Source organism: Calliopsis andreniformis, chromosome 2 (assembly GCF_051401765.1).
Source record: "Calliopsis andreniformis isolate RMS-2024a chromosome 2, iyCalAndr_principal, whole genome shotgun sequence".
Lineage (NCBI taxonomy): Eukaryota > Metazoa > Arthropoda > Insecta > Hymenoptera > Andrenidae > Calliopsis > Calliopsis andreniformis.
The window spans coordinates 16022178-16048842 of NC_135063.1; the positions used below are offsets into that span (position 1 = coordinate 16022178).

The 26665-nt window shown below is 39.5% G+C and overlaps 4 protein-coding genes and 1 long non-coding RNA gene across 9 annotated transcripts in view; 2 read left to right on the forward strand and 3 right to left on the reverse strand.

Moving 5' to 3' along the window:
• LOC143187186 (casein kinase I-like) overlaps nucleotides 1-16775 on the forward strand; it is a 31091-nt gene extending 14316 nt beyond the window's left edge. Inside the window, exons 9-11 of one of the 4 annotated variants that reach the window (XM_076391259.1) lie at nucleotides 16206-16347; nucleotides 16422-16487; nucleotides 16556-16775. In XM_076391259.1, the coding sequence (XP_076247374.1) occupies nucleotides 16206-16347; nucleotides 16422-16487; nucleotides 16556-16654 (307 nt within the window). In that variant the 3' untranslated portion in view covers nucleotides 16655-16775. Of the gene's footprint in view, nucleotides 1-1586; nucleotides 1717-8925; nucleotides 9089-16205; nucleotides 16348-16421; nucleotides 16488-16555 lie in introns of those variants that run through there. The other 3 variants (XM_076391254.1, XM_076391266.1, XM_076391277.1) reach the window with 3 other exon arrangements.
• LOC143187206 (L-xylulose reductase) lies at nucleotides 11054-13722 on the reverse strand. Its single transcript, XM_076391289.1, has 4 exons — nucleotides 13586-13722; nucleotides 12372-12801; nucleotides 11457-11605; nucleotides 11054-11243 (listed from the first exon to the last, which is right to left on the reverse strand). Exons 1-4 carry the CDS (start codon nucleotides 13635-13637, stop codon nucleotides 11140-11142), a joined length of 735 nt encoding a protein of 244 aa, XP_076247404.1. The 5' UTR covers nucleotides 13638-13722; the 3' UTR covers nucleotides 11054-11139.
• A 340-nt stretch (nucleotides 16776-17115) lies between the features above and the next one.
• LOC143187033 (UPF0764 protein C16orf89 homolog) lies at nucleotides 17116-18885 on the forward strand. The gene is made up of 7 exons (XM_076390970.1): nucleotides 17116-17212; nucleotides 17348-17446; nucleotides 17650-17799; nucleotides 17873-18171; nucleotides 18242-18377; nucleotides 18483-18585; nucleotides 18646-18885. The coding sequence occupies exons 1-7, from the start codon at nucleotides 17116-17118 to the stop codon at nucleotides 18785-18787; spliced, it is 1026 nt and encodes a 341-aa protein (XP_076247085.1). The 3' UTR covers nucleotides 18788-18885.
• A 104-nt stretch (nucleotides 18886-18989) lies between these two features.
• Nucleotides 18990-25677, reverse strand: LOC143187042 (uncharacterized). 2 transcript variants are annotated; one of them, XM_076390980.1, is made up of 5 exons: nucleotides 25544-25677; nucleotides 20713-20785; nucleotides 20451-20609; nucleotides 20178-20331; nucleotides 18990-20017 (listed from the first exon to the last, which is right to left on the reverse strand). In XM_076390980.1, exons 2-5 carry the CDS (start codon nucleotides 20782-20784, stop codon nucleotides 19902-19904), a joined length of 501 nt encoding a protein of 166 aa, XP_076247095.1. In that variant the 5' UTR covers nucleotide 20785; nucleotides 25544-25677; the 3' UTR covers nucleotides 18990-19901. The 2 variants fall into 2 exon arrangements, with proteins under 2 accessions (XP_076247095.1, XP_076247105.1); XM_076390990.1 differs by lacking the exon at nucleotides 25544-25677 and adding an exon at nucleotides 20860-20988.
• Nucleotides 23512-24667, reverse strand: LOC143187054 (uncharacterized). The gene is made up of 2 exons (XR_013003138.1): nucleotides 24284-24667; nucleotides 23512-24121 (listed from the first exon to the last, which is right to left on the reverse strand). It is a non-coding gene; the product is annotated as an uncharacterized LOC143187054 (long non-coding RNA).
• Nucleotides 25678-26665: the final 988 nt, after the last annotated feature.

Genomic DNA, 26665 nt, shown 5'->3' on the forward strand with positions numbered 1-26665 from the left:
CTTTCGTTCATTCTCAGTATCGATTCGTGGCGTTCTATTTCAACCTTTTATCGTCGACTTATGATACGCGTTGAGAATTCCCTAGATTTATGGCCTAGAATATTAACAAAGAGATCGTTTATAAGAAACGTACACGAACAGTCTCGTGACTGCAGTTATCTATGATTTCTTTCTTATGAACCATAGAGACTCTTGCTTGCGAACTAGATCCTCGATGTGTGGATGTTGGTGTTAGTTACATTCAACTCTAATTTAGCAGGTCTTTTCTTGGTAGATTGGTGTCTTGATTACCGTGGCATGGTTCTCCCTTGGTCCTCCAAGATCCAGGGAGAAATTGAGAGGGGAGGGTACTGCACGTTGCCATTTGGAAAGAACGTTTTATTTCTTTTTTACTATTTACAGAATCTATAAAAACTGTAAAGTGTAGATAAATTCTTGAACTAATCTAATAATAATATTCTCTACTTCTCGTATATTTTTCATAAAACGTCTTTCCAAAGGGGATGTTGAAGATTCTATTTGCCTGCTGTCGGGTGCATTGGGATGGTATTTCCTTAAGTCACGTTTACAACAAGCATCCGTAGAGTTTGCATAACAAATAGAAACGCGAGAATTCACAGAGCTTCTGTCTCTTACGCTGATGGGCCGAGTATTTTCGTAATGTTGTTCCACACTTTGTCACATTGGCGGTCTTTTCGAATGCGCCACAAGAACGATCTTTGAATACTCTAATGCCAAAGCTATTGACTGGCGCTTAACTTTTGATATATAATTAACAAAGGATCTCTCCATCACAACGACGAATCGTTCTTGTCGGGATGCCCAATGCTCTTAGAGGAAACGCGAAGCTCGAACATTGCGAAAACGCCCTCGCGCTTAGATTTCGTAGACTCTTGCCATCGCGGTTCAGGAATAGGAGCGTGACAGAGAGAGGGAAGCTGGATCGTCAAGTTGCCGATTACGAAAGCCCGCGCTTGGCAACTGGTCGCCTCCGCTTTATCGCCTCCGCTTTATCGCCTCGTAACCTCTCTATGGAAAATTGCTGGGGATTTTTCTGCCGCTGAGGCGTTCCACTCGTCAACGAGAAAGGAAGCTCGTGAGTTCCCAACTGGGAAGCTTAGCAATTTTTTTCGGGATGAAACTCGAGTTAAAACGTGAAGGGTCGATGACCTATAGACTCGAGAAGTTTTATTTTGGAGAATATTTATTTTATATTCACAATCCCTTATTTAAAGTTACTGATATTCGATATAAGAGACGATGGAATTTCACTAATATTAGATTGGCAAGTTCTACTACTCCTGCTTTTCTTTCCTTTGTTGAGAATACTTGAGGGAGTACTGGATCCTGAATAACAGAAAACTCAAAAAGCATTGGGCAGACCGCTGCACTGGCCATTCGGAAATTGTGCATGCACCTATGCACGTACTTCTTTCTATCTTCCAATTTTGCCAGCTACCTATCAGGGATTAGAAAGAGCGACAGTTTAGAGCGTTCCTAAAGACCACAGACAATCGTTTAACCCAGCAACCGAGAAATACAACCGGAATCCCCTCTTTATGTTCTTTCGTTGACTTCTTTTTCAGGTAGCCGAAAGCTAAGACACTAATTCTAAATCGCAAAAGTAGGCAAAGACGGGGCGAAATAATCTCCTGTGCCACGGTAGCGGACGCCGCCGGCGAAATACTGAAATCGTGGATAAACGTTCGCCTTGCGATCCTTCTCTCTGACCTCGCCGCCCTCGTCGTTCTCCAGTCTCTTGCTTTCGCCTCTTCGATCCGATCGAAGTCCCTCTGTCGATCTCGAACCTCCCGAGCCAGCTCGGGCTAGAAGCGAGAAACAGATGTCTCCTAGCGAAACGACGCCCATGAGAAAAGTAACCATGGATAGGTGACTGACCTTCTGCGACCATAGACACGAAGTACCTAGGGACATTTCCTAGTGTCATTTCGGGGAACAGCCTAGGACCAAAAGGACGATTCTCCAGTGGTCCAGGAGAGAATGGTCTCGGGACTGTTTCCGAGAGAAAGCGAAGGGAAGAGAGGGCTGAACACTAGAGCTGAGTACTAGGGCTTTGGACACTAGAGAGAAGGAGATGCAGAGGACGAGTAGGGGAAATAGAGCGAGGGAGTGGAGAGTTGAACGGTGAATGTGTTGTATTGATGAGGGCGGTGGCGCGCTAATGTCGCTGTTTTGTGTGTCTTTTGTTTTGGAAGCATCAAAGCGATTGTGGAAGCACTAATGGCCCCACCCATCCTGATGGGCAAGCTGCCAGGCATACAACACAAGTGAATCAGCAGCAGCAATAACAGACTCATCGTCATCGTCGTCGTCGTCGCCTCCAGCAGCCTCATTGCCACCAGTGTCGACCACTGAACACCGAGCGATCGTCAAGACGATGAACTTGACGTCGCCTCTGACCTCCACGGGTCGCCTGACCCTCCGCCGAGACGTGATTGCGCGCTGTCCGTACCTTGTCAAGGATCGCCACTCGCTGAATGCGCTCTCGATTGTCCACACGTCCCAAAAGGTCCATGGGATCGTCTAAATTGTCCTTGGTGTCATCCACGTGGCTCAGGGGTCAGTCAAGTGGTCTTTGGAAGTATCCAAGTGCTCTATAGAATCGTCTAAATGATCCATAGGGCCATCCCCGAGACTCAAAGGTCATTCAAGTGGTTCATGGGATCTTCGATCCAAGTGGAACCGAGTCAAAGAGAATCTATGAGTATTGGACGATCCATGGGTCCCAGGCGATCCTCCTCGTCCAGCGGAGTGTCCAAAAAACCGACCAGAAGCGGCAGAGAATCAGAAGAGAACCGAAGGCGTCTGAGAAGGACCCAAGAGAATCCAAGGAAACTCAAGGGATCCCACCACTAGGTGGACCTCAAGTTTGCCACGTTGCAGAACAAGTGGAAGTTAGATAGACCACGTCTGGTTTCTTTCTTTTTTTTTTTATATTATATATATAGAACAAAATTGAGCAACCCTGGCATATGGATAGTGTCCTCGTGAACCACGATTGCCTGGGATGCAGTACTCACGTGCGAACTCGCTGGAACCTCTGAGAGTCTTCGTGCAAGGTCGGTTAAGAGCGAAGGGCGCAGAAGTGTGATCTTTTAGAATGCCAGCGCGAGTGTACAGTACGCGGCTTCGATGATGGTTCTTGTAGTCGTTGCTACCTTGAACAGTACCTTCTTGCCCAGAAACGAGCCGAACCTGAGCCTGTGAGTCTGTGTTTCTTCACTGCTCGGGCTTCTCTGTATCTAGACCTCCATTTATAGACATCCAGGTTCTTCACCTTACGATGACTACTTTGAGAGACGATTAGAGATTAGGTAGGACCTCTGTTATCTGAATTAGTAGATAATTTCATGGCTCTGGCATAGCAGCTTAGGATTGAGTAATGGGTCAGTCATTGTGGGTCTAGGAGACCTACAGGGATTTTTGAGAGGATTTTTCTAAAGATTCGTGGGTGCTACAAATATCAATCATTTCTCTACTATCATTCAACATAGCCTTTTATCATCGATACATTTTCTATGTTACTAATTTTAACATTTTTTATCTCTCGTTCTTGCCAGTTTTATAACATTTACTTATCTTCCTCCCTCTTTATTTTCTTCAATTTTCAATTCTACTGCTGCATTTCTGAATCACCTTATACATACAATCATGGTCAATTAAGATGAATACCATATGGTACTGGAACCCTTCAAAATCATTCCATTCGCCCACTGTTCAGATAGCAGAGGTACCACCATACAAAACCTCGAACGATCATGTATAAATATGTACTATAGCTTGTCCGACGAGCCTCAGTTTGTAAATAGCCAAAACCGCCAAGGATCGACGGCTGGATATCCCTCGAGGGACTTAGATCCGCGTAATCGAGTCACCACAATTCCCTCCGAAGCTGTCGCGGTATCAGACGATCGCGAATCGAACGACTCTCTCGCTGTTCCGATCCACCGATCATGCGTGTACAATATTCCCGAGGAGAGAGCTCTAAAAACGAAACATAGCTGATAAGGAAAAGGAAGATAGTGTCCGTCGGTTGTGCTAGACGTTAAGAAACGCCCGCGAATCATCGATCGAGCGTACTGTACAATTCGTGTCACCTATAATTTTCTCCTCGCGAATCGATTGTCAACCGTCTGGGCAGGAAGATCGATCGTCGATCGAAGGGATGCGATTTCCCGTTTCTCCCACTGCAGCACCTCTTCCTCGCCCAACCACGCCTCGCGTTCTTCTTTTTTATACGATAGATGCTGATTTTCCGCGATGGGAAAATCGGGGTAGAACAAGTGACAAAGGTTTGGCTCTGTTCATGGACATACCTGGAATAAAAGAGTTCGTGACCTCTTATTGGAGTGTACAGTGTTTCTTTGATATAGTCTAGTTGCTCACTGGCGGACTCATAGCGTGGAACCTATGGTGGTCAACTCAGGCTCATAAAATACCACTTTGATCTTCTCAGAAGGGGGGATAATGTTATGCGCAAATGAATATACCGAAGAAACACTGTAATTGGTTCATGGAATGTGACACAGGTAGCTCTGCCTTACAGCCACAAAATTCACCACGCCATATTTCTGACTAAATAGTATGTAACTGTCTGTCGTGACGAAAGGGTCGTGAACAGTGGCAAACCAGGAATTTTTGCTTACAGTGTGTCCTGTGTGCGTGCACTTCGCTGTCCTGTGTGCTTGTGTCTCGTCTTACGTGTATGTGTGCGAAATCTCGTCCTAAGGGTGGCGTGGGTAGAGGAAGGGAGTAAGACATCGCTCTTGGATTTCTGCGAGAGGAGCCGACGTATGTTTATTTTTTTAATCGTGATTTATTTTATCGATCACCGTCATGTTTCCTTTTTTTTTTTTTCCTTTTTTTGAAAGTGTTTGAATTTTTCATAGAGATATTGAGGCGATTATTATACCTTGGCGAATTGTGGAATTAGATGAGTTCGGTGGCGTGATTGGTACGGGGGGTGATAGTTTGTGGCGCAATTGGGATGATTCTCGGAACGAAGAAACGATTCGACAGTTTTTAAGTTACAAGCAATTGTTAATCTTGTTTTTTGCAAGAATCGACGGGATCATGTGACATCAGTTCTTGCGATGCATTTATTTACCAGTAGTGTACGTTTTTATATTACGTCGAGAATTGTTCTGGATTACCTGTCCTTTGCAATATACAAAATTCTACTTTTTATTGTTCCCTTTTTTTTATAAGAGCTTTGGCGACACAGAATCGTGGTCTTCGATCTCTTAACGATTTACGTTCATTGTAAGAAGATATTTAAGTTTTCGTTTCACTGGAGCAGTTTTCCGCTATCTTCAGAATGTGTTCTATGAATAAAAATCAGGCTACCTATTAATCTATTTAGGTAGCCAATCAGCTTACTCGATGTCCAATCTCCGAAATTTTCTCTAGAGAATACTATTTTTTTCCACAAATTGTAATACCTTGTACAGAGGGCTATTTAAACGAACAGCTGCTACTAATTATGAAAGTGGTTCAAGTAAAAAATCTGAAGAAATTTCATTTATTTTGTATCGTAAATCGAGGCAATATCAAATAAATGATGGATTTAATTCTTTTTAGAGTTTTAACTTGGATCACTTAATTACTAGCACAAACTCACCGGAAATCGAATGCGTCCTCAGCGTAACTATTGCCTTGATTCCTCGAATTCCGTTGAACGTACTTATAATGAGAAACAGGAGAGGGAAAAGAGTCCAAGAGATAGCGAAGTGCAAAGAAGGAGAATTTTACACGGGAGACGCATCCATTAAAAAAAAGGCAGAAAAAGAGCCTCGAGAACGATCGACCTAGATCGAATCCATAAAACATTATCGAAGTCAAAGAAGTTAACATCTCCTCCATTTTCCCGCTTCCGCCAAGTACTCGACGCCCTCAACCCTCACTTCCTCTTACGCCACTCCTCCTCCCCCTTCTCCTTCACTCGGATCGATTTATCTTGTATAAAAAGAGAGAGGAAAAAAAACAAAAAATATATCGTCGACGCGTTGCATACGAAAGGGACAGAAAAAGAGGCGAAAAACAAAAAAACGTGATAAAAAAGGTTATATATAAATATATATTATACCGACACGTGTTTTTCTATGTATTTTTTTTTTCATAGGGTACTACTACCGCTACTATTATTACTATTACCATTAACTATTAACTAATTAACTACTACCAACTATTACTATTACCATTACTACCGCTGCTGCTACCACTAATTACACTATTTACTATGTTGTAACTTGTATAGAGACGAATTTTGATCGCAACGATCCACTCGGGGACAGAACGGATATCTCGTTAGCCGATTGGGAAGGGAAACGACGGATCCAAGGGAACCTCCGTTTCCTGTCCTCTGTGCTCGTACGGAATTAGGGATGAGTCGAGTTTAACGGATTTCGAGCGTTTCGAGGGCTGTCAATTCGTTTTAAGTAGGTGAAGCTTCGAGATTGATAATGAAAGATATATGTATCGTAAATTTTGGAACACCTTGTACGCTCTCATTTCTCTTAAGTCTGATTTATATTTCTTTATATACTTTACAAACAAACTTTTCCTTAATCCAAGTTTTTATTACTTCCGACTAGTTCTATTGATTTTTCTTTTTTCTTTTTTGCTCGACCGGAAGTGGCAAAAATTTCAATATTAGAGGATTAAAGACTGGGTTTTTTTCGATGAAACCAATGCTGCCCGGGCGCGGAGGACATTTTTTTACATTTTTTTTTCTTTTTGTCAAGCTCTTTTTTACTCTTTTTCCAATTATAAAGTATCGTTTTTACGTGAAAAGATTTCTTGATTCCACAGTGGTCAGTATTATTTTCGAAGGGCAATGGTAGTCTAGCTGGAAGTTCGGTTTCATTCTATTACCTCAAATTCAAACGATATCACTATGGAGAATATCGATGTTTTATCACAAATTTCGAAGTGTTTAAAGTAGCTAGGAATAATTTTCTGAATTTTTTGAAACCTGAAAGATTTTCAATGAGAAATTACATTTATGGAGATCGGTCTTTAACGTATCATTGATCGATTAGGGTAATCAGAAATTTGTGGACTGTGGGAACCAAGAAATATTTTCGCGTCTTCAGATTTGAGGAAACAATCACTGCCAGCGCGAGCGAAAGTCTTTGCGTTTTTCTGTCACGACTGAAAGATAGAGAAATATGGAGACTGTTCTTGTCTCGATCCGTCGTTTCCCCTATTCGCAAATCGTCAATATTACTCAGGAGAGAGAAAAAATCATTCTCGAGGTGATCGATGCCGCTATAAAGAGAGGGAGGATGCGCTATAATCCTCTGTGCTTTAGTTTTTCTATTATTCCTTTTTTTCTTTTTTTTTTTTTTATGCACAGTTTGTGTCATACTTGTCTTCCCACTATTAACAATTCTAAAACGATCTGTTTTTTAATTTACAAATCCTTTAAATAGTACTGCGTTTAGGATATTTTCATGACTCATAAATTGAAGATTGTATTTTTCAAAATGACCGCGCAAATCGTTCAAATTTCCCGCGTAGAAGGCGATCCTATTCTCCAAAATGGCCGCCTCTTCCGCGGGAAATTTAATTGCTCGAATAGGAAGGCTCGTTGTCGCGAACTGTGCACAGTCGAAGAAAGTTCCGATTGCGAGGACGCGAAGAGAAAGATCTTGCGTGCTTGATTTCGCTCGGCCTAGAGGAGCTTCTTCATTTTCTTACCAAGGAGCATTTTCCACCGCGAGATTTCTCGAGACGAAGAAGACTCGCGAAAGAGACAGAGAAAATTGAAACGAAAAGAAATTGGTCTTTGGTCGAAGTAGCGAGGTAATCGTCTACGAAGACCATCCACGAGGCGTCACGACGATCCCCGGCATCGAGGTATATAATGATTCGTGATTAATTGTATTTTATCTATACTAATCGTAATTGTATCGAGACGAACCGTTTGTATATGTATATACAATTACTATATGATACATTAAGGAAAACAACAACAACAAAATACTATATAATAAATGAGAGAAGCGAGTGAAAACGCGGTGCGATCGTGACGAAGGGGCATGCGTGTCCTCTTCGCGAGAGAAAGGGAGAGAGAGAGAGAGAAATAAGGAGAGAAAGAGAGTGCGTAGTGTGCGTGAGAATGAGAATTATCTAAAGAGACGAAAGGAGAGACACAAAAAAGAGTATGCGAGAGAAGGAAGAATCGACAAAGAGTACTCTATGAATTGTCTTCTTTGTGTACTATAATACGTGCGAAAACGAGAGAAAGAGAGAGAGAGAGAAAACAACTGGAAGCGTTTTTTAGGGCGTCGCGAGTCGAGCTGCTGCGGGCTTGCCTTCTCTTTCATTTCGCCATCATTTTTTTGCGCCATGGATAGATATATTAATGCGTTCATTTTTCTGGCTTCTGCAACAACTAGGAAAAGATTGAGACAGAAGATTGAGGGGGGGCAAGAGAGGAAATGCGCGTAGGGTAAAACACCCAATTGCTGTAAGTTCTCGTTATATATTCATCTCTTTAGGCCCATTGAGAACATGTATCACGTACAGGGCAGGCAATTCTTACCTTCCCTGAACTTGAGCTGATTGCTCTTGTCGAACAGAGTCACGTTTTAAGAGTGCTAATCTTTTTTGTAAAATTTCGCATGGTCTATTTGTTATTTTAATTAAGCTATCTTACAGTGACAGTAATTGGGTCTTCTACCTTATGGACGCCAAAAATTGAATCACGCGCGTGCATCATCAGGAAGAAACCGCGGAGGGAGATATAACATTCGTGGCTTCTGTTTGCACTCCAGTACGACATCGTTCTCGTTTTTTCTTCTTTTTTTTTTATTTCTCATCGCACAGCCACCTCTTGCCATCTCTGAGACGTCCCGAGGAATCTTCTTCCCCTTGCATTCACGTTTTCTTTCTTTGTAGGTTGATGAAAAGCACGAGCGGCTAACGATCGACTAGCGTCCCTAGGTAGCCTAAGGATAGAATCGCTCGAGTTAAACCATTTCGAGGAGAGTCGTGAATGGACGAGCCGGCATCTTATTCCCAAAGGACTTCCATTTTGTTTTACCGTCGAGTCCAGTTTCTCACGGTTATCCTGCTTTCTTCTTTTCCTTTCTCTTCTTCTCTTTCCTTTTCTTTTGAAAACACCTGCGAGGATGGCAAGAGCGCACTGAGGAAGCAGCCCCGCGCTGATCGATCTGCGGTGACCTTTGTCGAGGTGACGCGATATTAGCGGCGATTCTGAGAAAGGAAATCAAGTATAAATTGCTGATATTTAATCTATTGTTCGCGGCCAGAGCGTCGATCCGCTGGGAATCTGTTTTTTTTTTTTCGCGGAACTTGGGGTAAGAGAGAATGCTAGCTATGGGGTGTACTTGGTGACTTTGGTGACCTTGAAATGTGATAGCAGGGTCACTGATCCGAGTGATTTTTATTCATGACGAAAAGTAGTAGACTAAGTAATATTTGACAAATTAAAGAAATTCTGAAAAATTGGGTAGAAAAGAAAGAATATATTACTTTTGCCAAGGAAATATTTAACTAAAAATATCGCTATTTCCAAACTTCCAAATGGAAAAATGTGTATAGCACAAAATTACTCAGGACATTGACCCTAGAAGCACACCTGATGGTCCCTGAAATCTGTGAAAAACCCTTATGATCGAAAAAAGGGAACCTTTCGTTGTTGTTGAGAATCATGTTGACATCCTTCGTCCCTCGCCATGTCCAAGGACGAAGGACCGATGGTCCCAGCGGGTCGATCGGATAAAATTAAGCTTGCATTGTCTTGAAATTCTTGATGTGAGTTCGTTAAACTCCTAACTGAAGTGCAATTGTAAAATTACGAGCATCGTTGTCCGTTTGCTTCTTCTTAAGTTTCGGTGAGTGCTCGTCGACACCGAATTGCGCGTGAATGCCAATTTTTGTCACTCTTTTTCTTTCTTGTTTTTGTATTTTGCTCGAAATTAATCCTTTATGCGACAAGCTTGAACAAAATGTCTTTCGAGAGAGCAGCTATAATGATTTAATAATATTTTTTAAGATACTGAGGTGGAGTCACTCAGAGACTCTAATACTATTTCCTTAACATAATTAAATTCAGTTTTTCAAATTTTTAAAGTCTTTCTATTTTTTCTGTAGCTCAATTCTTGGGAATCTGCATTTGAATTCTGAGTGACTCTATCTTTTGATAAGAATTAAACTGACTTATGGCGTTTTAATTTAGAGTGGAGCACTTTTTAAATAATTTTTTATTTAAGCATCGTTTTTGAAACGAAGAACTCTGTAGAAGGGGTTTCTCGAAAGGTACCAAAGGCAATTTTGCTGTTGTCTTTGGACTTAAATTGGGAGCTTAGAGTTACAACTCATTGTGGGTTCATAATTAGGTTTAACACCATCATACACCAACTCTGGCTGCTATCTTATTGCTGAGGATCTCCAATAATTATTAAAAGCCGCTGGCATAAAGGATTAATTCTTGCAGTCGTGAATCAAATAACTCGCAGCGTCTGATTTTAAGTAAAAACGCAGAGAAGAAATTGTTGGTGCAAACAGGTCTAATTTCGCGTTTTTCTCCGCCATTCTTTATGTTTACCGTAGGGGTTAAATAATGCCGATTAGGAGCCGGAAACGAACGTTTGTTTTAGATCAGAAACGGCGGCGTCGGCCGGGCTGAACCGCGAAACGAGACGACCCGCTAAAATATTTTCGAAAATGCGAGTTTCTTCTTCGACGCGCGCGGTCGTTTCGCGGTTCCTCCTGTTGTTTGCTCGCCGAATTCTAGTTGAATAATAAAAAGAGGAAACGAAGCATTTTTTAAATTAAACGAGATAAACGAGTAACTACGTCGATCCTTCTCTGCATTCATCCCGGCCCTCAAACTTCCATTTTCCTTCTATTTTTCTATGGAATCGTACAGGTGTGAGGGAAAATTGAAAAGTAAAGGCAAAACGCCAAGAAATTTGACACAGACTCTTATTGTTCTGAGTTCTTAAATTGTCTTTAGTTTTTAATTTTCCCTCGTATCGTTTCGGAAATATTTAATATTGAATTGTTTGGCAAAAATTGTGTTTATTTAATACGTCTGGAATATATTGTAGAAATATTATTGCCAGTCCATTGCAAACGAGATTCAACTTAGCAGGCCAAGAATCCACCGTCTACGGGTAACATGATGCCATTGATCATGGAGCTGCGATCACTTAACAGGAACACAATAGCGTCCACCACCTCGTGTACTTCTGTAAATATAATGATATAAGAGTCAATATTCGTAACAGAGGTGGACATGACAGCAAAATGATTACTTGACGGATTTGTAATACAGTACTTTCTCGTTATAAACCCACGGCTCACTTTATACGTCTAGTAGTTTGACTACTTTATAATCATAGACATATTTTTGAAGTGAACACAGAGGGACACGTTACTTGTAAAGTGAAACGAAAGCATACCACCAAATCGACCCATCGGTATTTTACTCAGCATCGTTTGGGCTTTTTCTGGGTCACTCCAGCCTAGTCTTCCCATTTCTGTCATAATTACTGTGGGGTTCACCGTGTTCACTCTAATATTGTGTGGTCCAAGCTCGAGAGCCATCATCCTATGAAAGTGATATTTATTAGCTTCGATCCACCGAACTTCGAGACTCTTCAAAAAGAAATGAAGGATCGTTACTCATCAACGCGGACTGGATAAAACAGGTAACAAATATTAGTTACGATTTTTGAAATATACTTTATTGCACTTACTTTTGGGCCAAAAAGAAGTCGATCTATGAGTACAAAAATTTTTCTACAAAAATTCAATGCAGGAGCCATAAAGTAGAGGCTTTACCCTTTAAAATGAGACCAGGCTCACTTCCCTGCAATTTTTTTTGACAAAGTTACAGAAGCTCAAAGATTGGCCACTTTTTTGGACCCTGGATCGGGGCATGATTCCAAGCCTGGAAACTCACTTTTTACTTAGAGCGCGATAACTCGGCGAAAAAAAATCGCAGAGTACTCGCTAAGGTCTCATTCGAAAGGGGAGGGTTCCAGCTTCAATATCCCTACAAAAGTTGTCTCGAAAAAAATTCATCAGTTCCCTGAGAGTCGTCTGAAGTTGAAGAACATTCAAGGGAAAACAACCGTCTCTTTCTCAGCTTGTCGTGGAGTGGAGAATTCTTTTCGGACTAATTCAATTCAGGGGTGTGAAGATCGAGGCTTTGTCCGTTAGAATGAGACCAGGCTCACCTCCCTGCGATTTTTTTCCGCGAAGCTACAGCAGTTTAAATATCGTCATGTTTTCGGTCCAAGATTTTGCTGGGATAAGTGGCACTAATACCACACCAATTAAAAATTAAGTTAGATTTCGCATTAGATCCTTACTTGGTCAACATATCTACTGCAGCTTTGGAAGAGCAGTAGACCGTGTGATCCTTTAAAGCAGCCATGCTTGCTTGGGAGGACACATTGACGATGCTACCTGCGACCTTTCTATCGATCATGTCTTTCGCGACTACCTGAGAGATATTCATCATTGCTTTCACGTTTATATTGAAAGAGGTGTCGAAATCCTGCTCGGTGGCATAGAAGAAGGGCCTCAGAATCGCGATGGCAGCATTGTTCACCAAAAGATCGATAGGCAGGACGCTTTGAACAGCCTTCTTGGTGGCCTCCCAATCCCTAATGTCGACGCAGACAGTTTGAATGGTAGGATCCTCTGCGCACAATTTATCTAGGTTCTCTTGCGTCTTGGATAATGCTATCACTTGACCTTTGTACTTGGAGAGGCGAAGTGCCAGGTCCTTGCCAATGCCTGCAATTTGTTGATGTTCGAATTAAGTATAAGTACTAGAGTTAATTTTTAATTTATGTTGACATATGCTAGTTATCTATAAATTGTCAGTTTTTAAAACTATAAAAGACCCATTATAAGTTCTATATGTTCTATAGAGAACTCGTTATCAGTGGACAAATTGATCATGAATAGGTGCTAATTGATTCAATGCAATTCACAAAGCAGTCGTCTGGGAGACATTACAAGGTCTGTAGAAAAACATTAAATTCTACAGAGGATAAAAATAAAAAAATCAAATCATACGAACACTATTTCTCTAAACGCTACAAATCTTAAAATAACGTCATGTCAATTTTGCTAACTTTCTCAATTTTTGTCATCTTTAATCAAGGTTGCGTCCTGAGATAAGCATTATCACAATTTATGTTCACTTAAATAGTACATATAGTAGCTGATTCTAATTGGTCCGATTCAAATCCTCGACCAATAAGCGAGTTTGTGTTGTCAACTCTAGCTTGGCTCAGAATGCGCAGAAGCGAAGATCGGCAAGTTTTGAACACGTTATTTTCTCTATTCGTTCCAGTCTAAGGGCTGAAAAACAGAAATGTCTAGTAATTTAATCGCGTAGTCAGTAATTTAGTAACTTTCTGTATATGGACACTAAAATTTGGTAAAATAGTTCAGTTAGTGTCCACTCGACTAGATCACTGGATGTATCTGTACCAGCCTTATATTCGAGATTTTGGAGTTAGTAAAATTTGAATTGCCTGAAAATGACGATAATATGATTAATGTAAAGTACCTTGTCCGGCACCTGTCACCAGGATACGTTTCCCCTCGAAGCTGATATTCATGACTACTAATGCGTTGCTACAGACTGCGCGACTTACTTATTAAGCGTGTTGCTATTCCGTCTAACCCCACCAGCTACCGTAATTGTGACATTCATCTCTATGTGTGTAGGGTACTTGATGCATACACTGTTATACACATTCCATATCATTTTTTAGTTCATCATTTTATAACCTAGAGGGCGGGATGAAGATTTGGCGCTTATTTAAATTAGCTGTAATTTTTTGAGGAAAAGAATAAAGACCAAACATTAAAAACTGGGATTCTGCTATACTCTATTTATCAGTGACAAAAAAGATAATAAAAGTTGCCTAAAACTTTAGAGCTATAGAATTTTCAAATTGTTCTTTTCAAATTCTGTATATCATTCTCATTTTTCCAAATAATTTAGTTAGTAGATGTCATTGTTAGATGGCTGCAGTAGGCTGCAAGTGTTTTCTCGATGCAATGCATCTAACTATTGAAAAAGTGAATACGTATTTGTGAAATCCTTCATAAACGTTTCTCTTCACAAAAATATAAATAAACCAGACATAATATTTATCAAAGTAGCAAATACTTTAGAAAATGCTGCATTTTGAATGCTTCGAGTGTGAAGAATTATCAAGGTTTCACAAAACTTAACCTCAAAACCGTAAAATTTTGTCTAACCAAGTCTACAGAAAGTACACTTTCGTTCCACGAAATTTTGGAAAGTAGTACAACAGAAACATAAGTTTCTGGCGAGACGTCAGAAGAATCTCTAAAGAAAAAAAGAAACATCAGTAGCAAATATAAAAGTTCATTCTTACATGACTGCAGTAATTATGAAGACAGTGGCATCAAGAATTTTCTTAGGGAACGGCGGTATGTTTCATCGTGCACTGATGTTTATGATCAAACTTGGATGGCAGTCACGGTTTCGTCTACCAATGCTCCTGATCATTGTCTTTGCCGCTATGGACTACAGACTTCAGCTGGAGATGGAGTTTGAAAGCAACCCGGAACAACATAATCATTTGTGATTAAAGACTTAAGTTATTCCATAGGTTGCACAATTTGAGAAAATTGTAGTTCTATGCAGAAAGTATGAACAGATATTTATTTTTAAATGTATATAGGGTAAGGATTTTATAAATGAAATATGTTGAAGTCTCTGTTGGATCCTGTTACGCTTCAGTTGTAGGTAGATATTGCATTGGAATTGTATAGGCTAAGAAGATGGGCAAATATTAGAATATGTATGAAATTAGTGTAAGATTTATGTATAAGGAAATCTATTGAATCTAAATTATACAGGGTGATCCTAAAGACTTGAACAAGGTTTAAGAATTAAATATAGCTTGTTCAAGATTATAGAATCGCTGAACCTCACTTAAATTAGTATTTAAACACTTGAAATTACAAATAGTGTCTTTAGTAATTTATAGTAAATTATAGTATATGTTTCTTGTCAGCAAAATAGTTGAAATACAATAATCTGCTATTCATTTGGTTATCCTCTGCTAAAGGATCTCTATTTTTATAATAAGTTGCAAACTTGAGACTGATGATTATACAAGTAGTGTATATCTACATGCAGCATAGCTAAACATAAGTGCGGTACAAGAAAATGATGGAGCATAGTCATTATAATGAAATTCTAATAATTAGTAAAATAATTACTAATAATGTATTCATATACTAATCTATGCATATACATGTGTATATGTTTGCACAAAAGGCTGGTGATAAGTTGATATAGTTTCAGTAATAATTTTCCATCTATATTTTAATATTAGATACAAAACATTACCATAATTTTATAACCAATTAATCTATTGAGATTCTAATAACTTATAAATAACTTAGGGAAAGGAAATGAAGGGTATTACAAGACGAATAAAAATTGTAAATAAGTTGAAAGTATAATTCCATACAATCAATGAATTAGTTTTGCCTTAATTAGTCTGTATAAATATTTATAGTAGCAAAGTAGTAATATTACATTCGTGGACCACTGTTTTATATTAGCCAGAATGTATCACAAGTACTTCATTTTATATTATTATTTATTAATAATGATTCATGGTAGCAATATCATATCATGGTACATACTCAATCCATTTGACATACTAAATGTTAAACATTGAACAGATCGTTCGCAGTTGTCACAAGTAATATTGTATTCGATGTTATCAAGCAAATAAAACGACGAACAACTATTTTTATAAAACGTCTTATTTTCTATTACTCACTATTATTTGATCAGTAATGAGTGTTCGAGTGTTGCAATTTGTCTATTTTAAATATAATTGCGACCCTCTTCGAGGAACGATCATGCTTCTGCAATCAAAGGGAAATTTGTTGGCTTCTCAGTTCTAATATAAAAGATCTGGAGCTAGAAGAGCATTAGTACAACCTCGTTCTTCGACGCTTCCGTTTCATCTACGTCATACATGTGAGGATATTTAACATGTAAGCAAGCATAGTTATCAAGAGACATAGATTTCTTCTTTAATTAAATATAAACAGTTTTTATCATTTTTGCAAATAATGTTGATGAGACTCAGAAAACTTTTCACTAGTATTATTTATAATTTTATATAAAGGGCATCAAGCTTTGTCCACTTCGTCATTTTAAGTACGTCCCTCTTCTTCATTACGGGGCTCGCTTCCACTACACTAGAAACAGCTGAATTAATGAACAGTGTTCAAAGCCCCATGATCATGACACGCAATTTCCCTACCATGGTAAGTAAATAATTCACAAAAGCTCATAGACGTTTTTTGTGAAAATTCTTATTCTGCTAGTCTCTACATTTTAGATGAAGTCTATGAGAGATAATTCGAACGAGGGTGGCGATAAATTTTGTCAAATAGAATACCAAGTCGTAAGTTTTACTCAGTTCCTTGATGAAATTTTAATTAGCAGTGTAAAACAGAGGAACTTTAATTACAGACCAGGAAGAGAACAGGAAAATGTGTGAAGTTGAGTCACGGAATAAATGGGTGCATCTCTGGAGAGTATATAGATCCTTTCCACCCCCATTGTTTCTAAATCTCAATAAGGGAGCTCATACTATTTATATCTCACAAATTGTCATGTATTGTAAATTTTTAGCCAATAAAAATACATATAAATGAGGACTAAATACTCAGATTTAATTTCTTAATAAATTTTATAATTTTACGAAACACAAGTCATTCGATATTTGCTTCTTTATTTGGCAAATCTCTCCTTTGTTCTCTCCAAACTTAATCAAACACTCTCAAGTGAATGGGAGAGTCACTTTAATCCCAGAAATTTGCTCTAGTAAGACGAATGGCCAGGATTCCACGCGTCGAGTCTCATGAAGAAATAGTAGCCATTTCCGTTATGTGTGAGGGGAGAAAAACCGATTCGCCACCGACTTGGTTGCATTCCCCCTAAACCCTCCAAAGGTGGGGCTACCGCTATAAAATCACCAAGAAGCTGAAAAGGAGCTTCATTAGGATCACAAGCCAGCTATGGAGAGAAGAATGAAGGTCCTTCGAAGGGTTTCGAACATTAAGATCATTGTTTTCCTTTTCTGTTCCTTACCCTGCATCCATGGAAAATTCGTTCCTCAGGATTTTGGTAAGGTTCCAAAGTTCTGAACTCTTTTATATTTAATTTTTTAATTTTTTTATGCATTTATTCACTTAGAATCAATTTAAGTTGAATTAGACTTTAAGAAAATATTTTCTTTCTTGGAATTTCTCTGTCTATCAGAAGAGAACTTGACAGCGCTTGCTAAAGTGGTCAATTACGTATATCAGAGGCCTCAACAAATGAATGCAGACGCAACGTTCTCCATTACCATTGTTGAAGGTAACTGATAAAAAAGTCACATTATGTTTGTAGCATACATATGTATACGTATATTGTTACCTTAAAAATTCTGGACTGAAACGTATGCAGGTAGTGTTTCACACAGAATTAATATTTTATTAACTATAGAGCTTAAGTAAAGCATTTGTCAATTTGTATTATGATACGTACTAACTCTTAACTTTGTCTTCTTTTTATAATAGCGAATGTGGCTGCCATGCTTTTTCATAAAAACGCTCGGTACCTCCACGATGAGTACTGGGAAACCCTTTTAAAGGTTTTAAAGATTTGTGATAGAATTCGACGGTACCTACTCGATACCATTGCCCCAGAAAACGAGGATATTCAGCTACGTAAGAAAATAAGAGATCAAATAATAACTGAAGATTATTTTTTATTCTTTTTCTAATAAATATTCGTTTTCAGTGCACGAGACATTAAATGATCCTACTTTATGGATGCAATCGATATCCTGGAAAAATGGCACGCTAGATACCGAAAGCCCCACTCTTGACGAGTTAATAAACCAAAATGTTCGGGAATTGATAATGCAAGGCACACCCAAGGAAGAAGAAAGCGATCGATGCTTGGCTGAGATTATTCGCAATAAATTGAGCCTAAATTATCGAATTCCTGAAGTTTGTCTAGACATACTGCAGAGACGCGATGTCACTAGAGGATACCCTCTCACTCACAGATTATTAATTATCCAAGTCGCTAAAGCGGTTAGTAATGCGATTTTATTTCATTTTTTGAAAAAATATTGAGTGTTTTTTTGAAGTAGCTTTTTTCCAGATGAAGTGTGATAATAATTTATCGACACGAACCTCTGATGTGATATCTCTCTACTGTTCTGCGATTCTTCGAGATCTAATTGACATTGAAGCATATGGATTTCCTTATAATACAGCAGACTTAATGATGGAAGAAGGTAATGGAAAATAGTGTCTAACAAAATTCCCTAAAAATTACTTTATTTTACTTTACATTAAACTTGCTTTACTTCACATGAAAATACATTTTCCTGGTCTTTAAGTCCTTCTATGTGGCATGGAAGGCTTCCTCGAGTTCACTGACAGACACTACGAAAAGTTACTCCTGAATTGGTCTCATCCCAGTGGCTGCTTCAGTTCTTTCGTGTAAGTAAGTTCAACACGCTATACTGAAATAAAATTATTAATTATTATTCTTTTTTTCAGAAACAAATTTTCCAGGCAGCCCCGACTGGTTCGAAGGTCCTCCACATTAACTGACTTTGGCTGTGACAGTCATGCCACCGGCTTGGCCGCTGCATCTCTGTCTTTATTCATCCGCCAGAACGTGGAAAACGCATTTAAGTAGATATTAGAGGCGCATTCATCTCAGATATTCCATGTTCTTCTGACCCCAAGGTATTTCCTTATGATTTCAAATCTCTTAAAACGTCGAGAAATGTAAAAAACCGAGAAATGAAAAAAAAAAGTAAAAACAGGTGACTTGTGTTCGTTTCGTGATCACTAATTTCTAAAGGAATTGTAAGGAAATGTAAAAACGAAGAAACGAATTACAAACAAGAATAATTTATTCCACATTGTGTAACAACAGTTACGAATCATAGATCGTGCGCGATACAAAGAGACATTAACGAGTACGAGTGAGTAAAAGTTAGGAAAGTGGGGTAGGGAAGGAAAATAAATAAGTCAGTCGTTAACCTTGCGTAGGAGAGACTGGTTCTCGACTGTGAAGCAACGCGTATATTTTTGCATACGTTTAACATTTTCGTTATCCTTGAAAATGGAATCTATTTTCGTCAGGAATCAGCCTCGCCTCTGCGATACCGCGGACTGGGAAACCAGCGAAAGATCGTGCGGAAAATAATATAATATCGATTTCTTGCTCCCTCGAATGATAATCATGTCTTACTTTGTATTTATATATGTAGAAAATTAGAAAATGCCCTGCTTTACTGGTTCATGGTGAAAATCTGACTCACTGTCAAAAGGAAGTCCTTGTACTCATAAAAAAGGTGGAAGACTAAGTATCTTATATTTGCAAACAAATATAAACAAGTATCGTTTACATTTTCAAAGTTTTTAAATATAAAAAAGTACTTAAGTGTTATTGCTATAGTCTAGGGACTCCTAAAAAATAACCACTTCTTCCATTCGAAAAAAATTAAAAATAAATACTCCAAAAATGGAAAATCACCATGGCAGCTAGATTATCGTTCGAGAGAACAATATCTTTGCGAATAAAGATTACGTGGTTCTCGATAAATTCTCTGTCCTGCCTGAAGCAGAGAGCTCGGTGCTTTGGTGCGGTCGCGTTAAATGAACTGATGTGACTTCTTTTCAAACTAATTAGAAAGTTTCTCAGCTGTTAATCATCCACGTCGAAGAAACAGCCTAACTCATTCGTAAAACAATGACTTCTCGATTGTTCTTGACATATGGGGACCTCCAATTAATTTCGGGCTTCAAGGGCGTCGATAATTGTATGGTTTCCCATAGGGGCCAATTCTGCCGTTCATCTTGTCGTACCTCAGTTGCTGGAAGTGGCTGTACACTACCAACCACATGTAGATGTAGATCACTGTAATCGAATTAAAAAATTTAGTTAGACATTTTCAGGGACTTTTCTCCCAATTTCGACTCCAAATAGGGTAGGTTCAGGAAATGAAAATTATGGTAATCTTGTCACTGTGCATTTAAATAAAACTATAAAAGGCATTGACAGAATGAAATGACCTTACCAAGCGATATAAAACCAGTGACGAGCCAGACAACACCGCTTATTACATCATGGTTTATAAAAAACATGATCGCAGTGTACACGATGCTGACCAGCAATCCAACTGCTAGAATCAAGCCTAGGATTACCCATGGTAGCATCATGAACGTGTTTTTCTGTAAAAACAAAAATAAGAATTATTACAAAGAGAGTACTTCCTTAAGTTGGGATGCAAAATCATGTAATACTTAGTATCTGTATCACTTAATCAGAACAGAACTGGAAAATAGCTTACCTTATAGACACCTACTAACAGCAGGACCGCAATAAGAATCGTCATGCAGAGATTAATCGCATAAATGATCTTGACAATATCCTGATCCACGTCGAGCAGTATCGTTTTCCATTCCACGTTCAGAACGAAAATCAGAACCAACGAAATAATCGAGAGGATCTAAGTAAAAATGATGGAAAATTGTTAAACATGTTCCACTGTTTAACCAAGATCATACTGTCTTCATTTTTGCAGAAGAATTTACTCTATACTTAGTACTTACTATATCGAGGATTCCGATTATTATCGTCCCCGTCCTGACGGAGTAACAGCCGCAACATGATGTCAGCTGCATCCTGCGAAGAATAGCAATGACGTAAAAATTCGAAAAAAGATGATTACATGATCAGTTCTCTTGTCCCTTAATTACTTCGTGAATCAACTCTTCCTGAGAAACATCGAACAGGGACTCCAATAGAATTCAGACCACGAGTAGATTTAGAAACTCGAGTCTTGCTCGCGTATTTTTAAAGCTGTTCGATACCTCGTTCCCAGTGAAATAGTATTGAATGAATGACATAGACAACTAGTTACAAAGTAGTTACGAAATTCGATTCGGTGGAGAATACTTCCTTGAAGCTTGAAGCGTGTTTTAGTAGCGACAATATTTGCGCACATGGCGTGATGGCAATGATTAACATCTTTCGCAGCACTTGCGTCGAGACTGACGCCACGTCGTTCACCTTACTCATTTTCATTTCGAACGTGATAATGTCTCACGAATATACAAATCAAAACAGCATGATGGACGGAGTACATATGTATATCGATCGGGTCAAGAAATAGAAGGATTAAAGGAAGCAGAATAAAAGAAGAAGAATTTACCAGAAGAGGTCTAACTTCTCAAATTTTATCACTACTATCTGATACTGTCTTCTCCAGCTAGTTACATTTGTATTCAGAGAAACGAAGTGAAATAAAAATCGTGACGAAGGAACAGTGACACGATCCCACGTTCGTGATCTCGAGTTTAATTCGCGGCATGCTGAGAATAGAGGGAATATGGGTCATTGGCATAGGTGGCCAGCGTCTATTTTAGCTTCTTCAGCGACTGCTGTCTCCCCGTTGCTGACCTTCCTTTCCGCGTTTGTTGTTCCTCCACATCCGGTCTCTAACGCAAAAGAGAACTCGTCAAGAAGAGAATTCGTTTGTCAAATCTTATCAGACTTAGGTAGTAGAACAGAAAATCGAAGAAAAGTATTAATCCAAATACAAAAAATTGAGGAGCTCAACTAAGAAGAAATCTATATCAAATTCTACAATTTTTAATCTAAAATTTGAGTACATTTTACTAGTCAGAAGAAAATTTCACAGCATCGAGGAACCTATACCACAGTACAGCACTTTCCTGCCACTTTGGAGGACGACAAAAATAATAAAAACCGCAAGACACGTTTCTTGCTCGAGTCTCTTCAATAAGTTCATTAAAAATGGCAACGCAACATAGTATATAATTCGACAAGTGTTGCACGACCTCGTAATACATTCTTTTCTTCGGTCAGCTCGTGTTTCACGGGACAACGGACCCGTTGATACAAAGATACTCTAAGCGGCAATTAAGCGGTTCGTAATTAATCGAGAGCCACAGCTAAAGCGAGATCTGGAGCGAGGCTGGAAGCGAAACCCAGTCACGGTTAATTCGCCTTCCGCAATTGGATGTTGTGTCACTGGAGACTGGAGCGCCGATCCTTAGAAGGCCCGTGGATAAACGGAGGAAGTGAGCTTCGCTTCATGGTCGACCACGAGCCTCGCTCTCATCCACCGTAGATAGAAGTGAAGAAATTGAAAGCTTTAGAGTTTGAATCGTGTTCCTATTCGACAAAAGCATCACGAAGTTTCAAATCGAGGAAAAAGAATACATAGTCGAAGTGATTAGACAGTGACGCATTCGACGCGATTAGATACACAAATCGCTATAATTTTTGTAAAATGTCCCCTTTGACATGACCCCATCGAGGTCGAATCACCTAAGCTGACCTAATTCGATGTATCACCGCCGGTTATAGAATCGAGCGCGTTAATGTTATTCCGTAACGCGTTAGTGAGCGCGTAATTCGTGTAACAGCCTTCACTCTCTTATGACTCTGAGTACACATTAAGTCAGACTTGGACAGATTGTATAGTATAATCTTTCAGATTAACTGTATCATAGCAAAATGGTGACATTGTACCATCACAAGTAGTGACATTAACTTCTTAAGGAACGAGGAAAAATAATTTCTTCGTCTCATTTTGAATACTTTTAAAAGTCTCAAAGTTTATTTCTTTAAAGCTGTAACATCCTGTAAAGGATCAGGTTCCATATCGGTTGTCTATCGAACGTGAATCACTGATCCATGGATCCTAGCGAGTAGGATCGACGGGCAAGCGGTGGCAATGTCAAGCGAGTGGCTCTTCCTTTTTGCGCGAGGTGAACGAGAGAAATCGCGGGAACAACGGGCCCAGATGCGTTTCCTTATGGGGCACGACAGGCCTCGACGACTGTTCGTGCTCACCCTGACCGTCACGGTCACGCGTGTCCATCGATCTCTCATGGCGATCTTCTCTGCTGATCCCCATGGACCGATATCTTTGTCTTTCCATTTTTTATCGAAATAACACAGCATAAAACTTATAATAAGGATGGCTAAGCAGTGTAGGAAAACCTATAAGAAATCCTATGTATAACTCAAAAGGTAATTATTAATAGAATTAATCCAACTCGAAGCAAATGAGAGGAAAACGTCACGTTCCACGTTAAATTTAGGCGGGCCACGTGCCCTAAACCTCGAGAAAAAATAGGAAACCACTTGACACGTGTGTTTATAGGGGCTGTACAATTATTTCTCGACCCAGATACGCCCATTAATCGAAAGCAACGAAGGGGCGGACTGGCCACTTAGCAGGGCTTCCTCTTCTTCGATCGGGGCGCTGTCCTTTCGTGAAGGATATTGTAGGATCGATATGCTAGCCGAGCCCCTTATTAACAGAGAACTGATTTCAAAGCATTTATGGGAATTTTAAATATGTTAAAAAATTACAGAATACATGTAATATTCAAAAATACAGAAAATACGAAAACAAAAGTGCAGATGAAATATGAAGCAAGCTCCAGAAATTTCACAAAAGTCCTCGGTCGATCAAGACAACAGAAACATTTTCAAGAATCGTCACGAAGAATTTCCAATTCAGATCATCGTGGGACCTTCGCGCGCGCTGCATCCTTTAAGATCCCTGACTCAGGCGCTCGCGGAATATCGATTCGGTGTCGTTCTCTTTCGTAATCGATTTCCGCGTGCAATCGAAGAAAGAGGAAAAACGAACAGTCGCGAAAAACAACGTCGCAACCGATGTTCACGCAACCGATCGATTTCGCAATCGTTCTTCGCAGCCGAGGAGCGAGGAGGACTGAAAGGGATCCTTGATTCCGTGTTCGATCGAGATCCACGTGATCCACGGTGTCTGCACGGTTCATGACGCACGGTTCTGTCGAGGCACTTTGCTGCGCACTTCGTGCACACGTATTTTCATGGGTCGCTCGGGAACACAAGCCTGGCCTCCTTTTACTTTTCGCGCCGCCCCGTGAACATCCTCCTGCATCCGTTGTCTACGATCTTCCTCGTGGACCATTCGTGGATACGAGCCTACAGGGTCTTTCAAAATTATGGGAAGATATAATCTTTTAGGAGATCGACTTGAAAACTGGAAGATTTATACATTTAAAAATTTGAATATTCAAAAATTCGAATATTTAAAAATTCGAATATTAAATATTTTTAATATTTAAATTTCTAGAAATTTACATGGTTAGATACCTTCCTACTTAGTCCATACACCAATTTGTTGGTAACATAAGAAAGAAATTCAGAGCTGCAGAACCGCCTTATCATCGTGAGAAGCGTTTGTCAAGACTTCAGTAAGGAATTTCCAACGATATTTGCATATCGTGCAGCGTTTACGATAAACAAACACACCGGTGACAATTTTTATCGCGCGACCTCGCGTGCCATTACAATGCGATATTATTACACAAATGTATGAGGAAATTGGGGAAATCGCTGGTAACAACCATTATACAATTCCCAACGATTAGCAGCAATCCCCGAGTTAATGGAGAGTATCGCCTACGCCGAATTCATTTTTACTTCAGCTTTTTACGAGGATGATTTCACAGTGAACAGAAAGAAAACAAAACGCAATTTTGCAGAGGCGTCAAACGTCGGAGCTGTCGGAATATTTTACATAAGATATGAACAGTGGTGGTCACATTTTTCGCACTACTCTTTTGAACTGTTTTTCTCGTATCGATTAATCCTCGCGGTTTTGCGCTTTGGATCGAGTTACATCTGTTACCTTCTTCAAAGATACTGACTCACACACTCTTTTTTCATTTTTTATTTTTAGAAGATTGTTCAGTTAGAATGACAGTGTATAATTAAATTCCTTAAGATGAAACACAGGAAAAAATTTATTAACTTTTTCACTTTGAGTAAATTAGTTCTTCAAGAGACTGAAGCTGCTCGATGGTGTCAGTAACTGAGGATTTTTAGTTTTTATTAGAGATAATCGAAAACTAACTGAAAAATAATTGAACCATAATTTACACTTCAGTTCACTGCAGTTTTTGCGACGACTACGGTCGCGCGAAGAACTCGTTCTACGCAGTTCCATCGATCGTGAATCAGCGATCAACAGCGCGAAAATGAATTTAAGAAGAACCTTCATCAAAACTGAATGAAAATTTCTTTGAATGAAATCCAAAAAATCAATCCCGAAGAAATGAAAAAAGGACCACATTGTACCTTTTTATAAAGGCATACAGAAACTAATAAGAAGAGAAAAGGAATTCCAAAAGAAAACGAGAGAAAATCCATTTGCAATTGTTAAACTACAGGAATAGTATCCAGAGAATCGTCACTTTTATCATTCACTGTTCACCGCAGACAGCCATCGAACATTTCACCTTCACTTGTTCTCCACTCGATTCGACTTTCGTTCTCGTAAAACTGTTCTTCTAAGCGTCGCGATTTTCCCTCTCACTGGGCCTTCGGTTTCATTTTTCGCGCTCTACTCACTTTTCAGCGATCCTCGAGACCGTCGAAAACGAGCGTTCCCTCGGGACGTACAGAAGGCTTGTGCCGGCGAAAAGCAGTGGCGACGGACGAGAGATGCCGAGAAGAGGTGAGGAACGCTTCGGTCCCGCGAGGCGTAACGAAATTACGCTTAGGTCCAGCGTGGTCCGCTCGCAATAGGAGATGGTCAGAAACTGTGCCAAGAACAGCACGCCGCCGCGCCAAACCGCGAAGCTGTACACCTACGATCCACGGCGACTGTACACCTACACCGGTGGCTAACCAACACACCACCGCGGAAACCAACGCGCTCTCCTCTCGTTCCTCTCTCGCGAGCGCGATCTGTTCTTCGACATCGTCGGAGGACACTTTTGTGGGGAACCTGTTGACGGAGGATGGCTCAACTTGTCAGCTGACGTCTCTGTGTCGGAGATCGCTGATGGATGGTGGATTTCAAGGAAAGAGACAGTAGAATGTGATGTAGTACCCGGTATAAGCTTGAGACTTGGCAGAGAGATGAATTTTTAGAGTAATATGTGAACAGAAGCGATTTTCCTGAGGAAAATGGGAGTAAGAAAAGTAAGACACTAGTAGTGAAAATTAGTCGAAATAGTACTGAGTTTATAGCGAAGAAATAGAGTAGAGAAGTTGTTTAAAATTGTAGTATAATTGGAGTTAGAATTCGGACTTGATTTTCAGTCATTTGAAAATTCCCTCTTTCTAACGATTTATCTGGACGCCCCCTAGGATAGTATTATAGCGCCAAATTTAAAAACTTGAATTTTAAGGTGTGTAAGGTGATGATTAAAGTTTCAAGACGCCAATTTGTTACCCGTTATTTTTTGCAACTTCTAAGTGGTGCTGATTGAAAGAGAAGTAAGAGAAAGTAATAAAATTAAACGAAGCACGATTGAAAGATTTTAAATTGGCATTAATGAAATCTATAGAGTAAACAGGAACTGCATTTAATTAAGTGCATTAAGCTCGTTGAGGGCCGCAATAAAACAGCGGCATGGAAGATCGAGCGAATTGGATGAAGCTCGTTTGAGAAGGTCATTCGTATCAGACATGAATTTTTATTAATCAAATTGTCGTTAAGAGGATTTTGCATGATTTTCAATATGA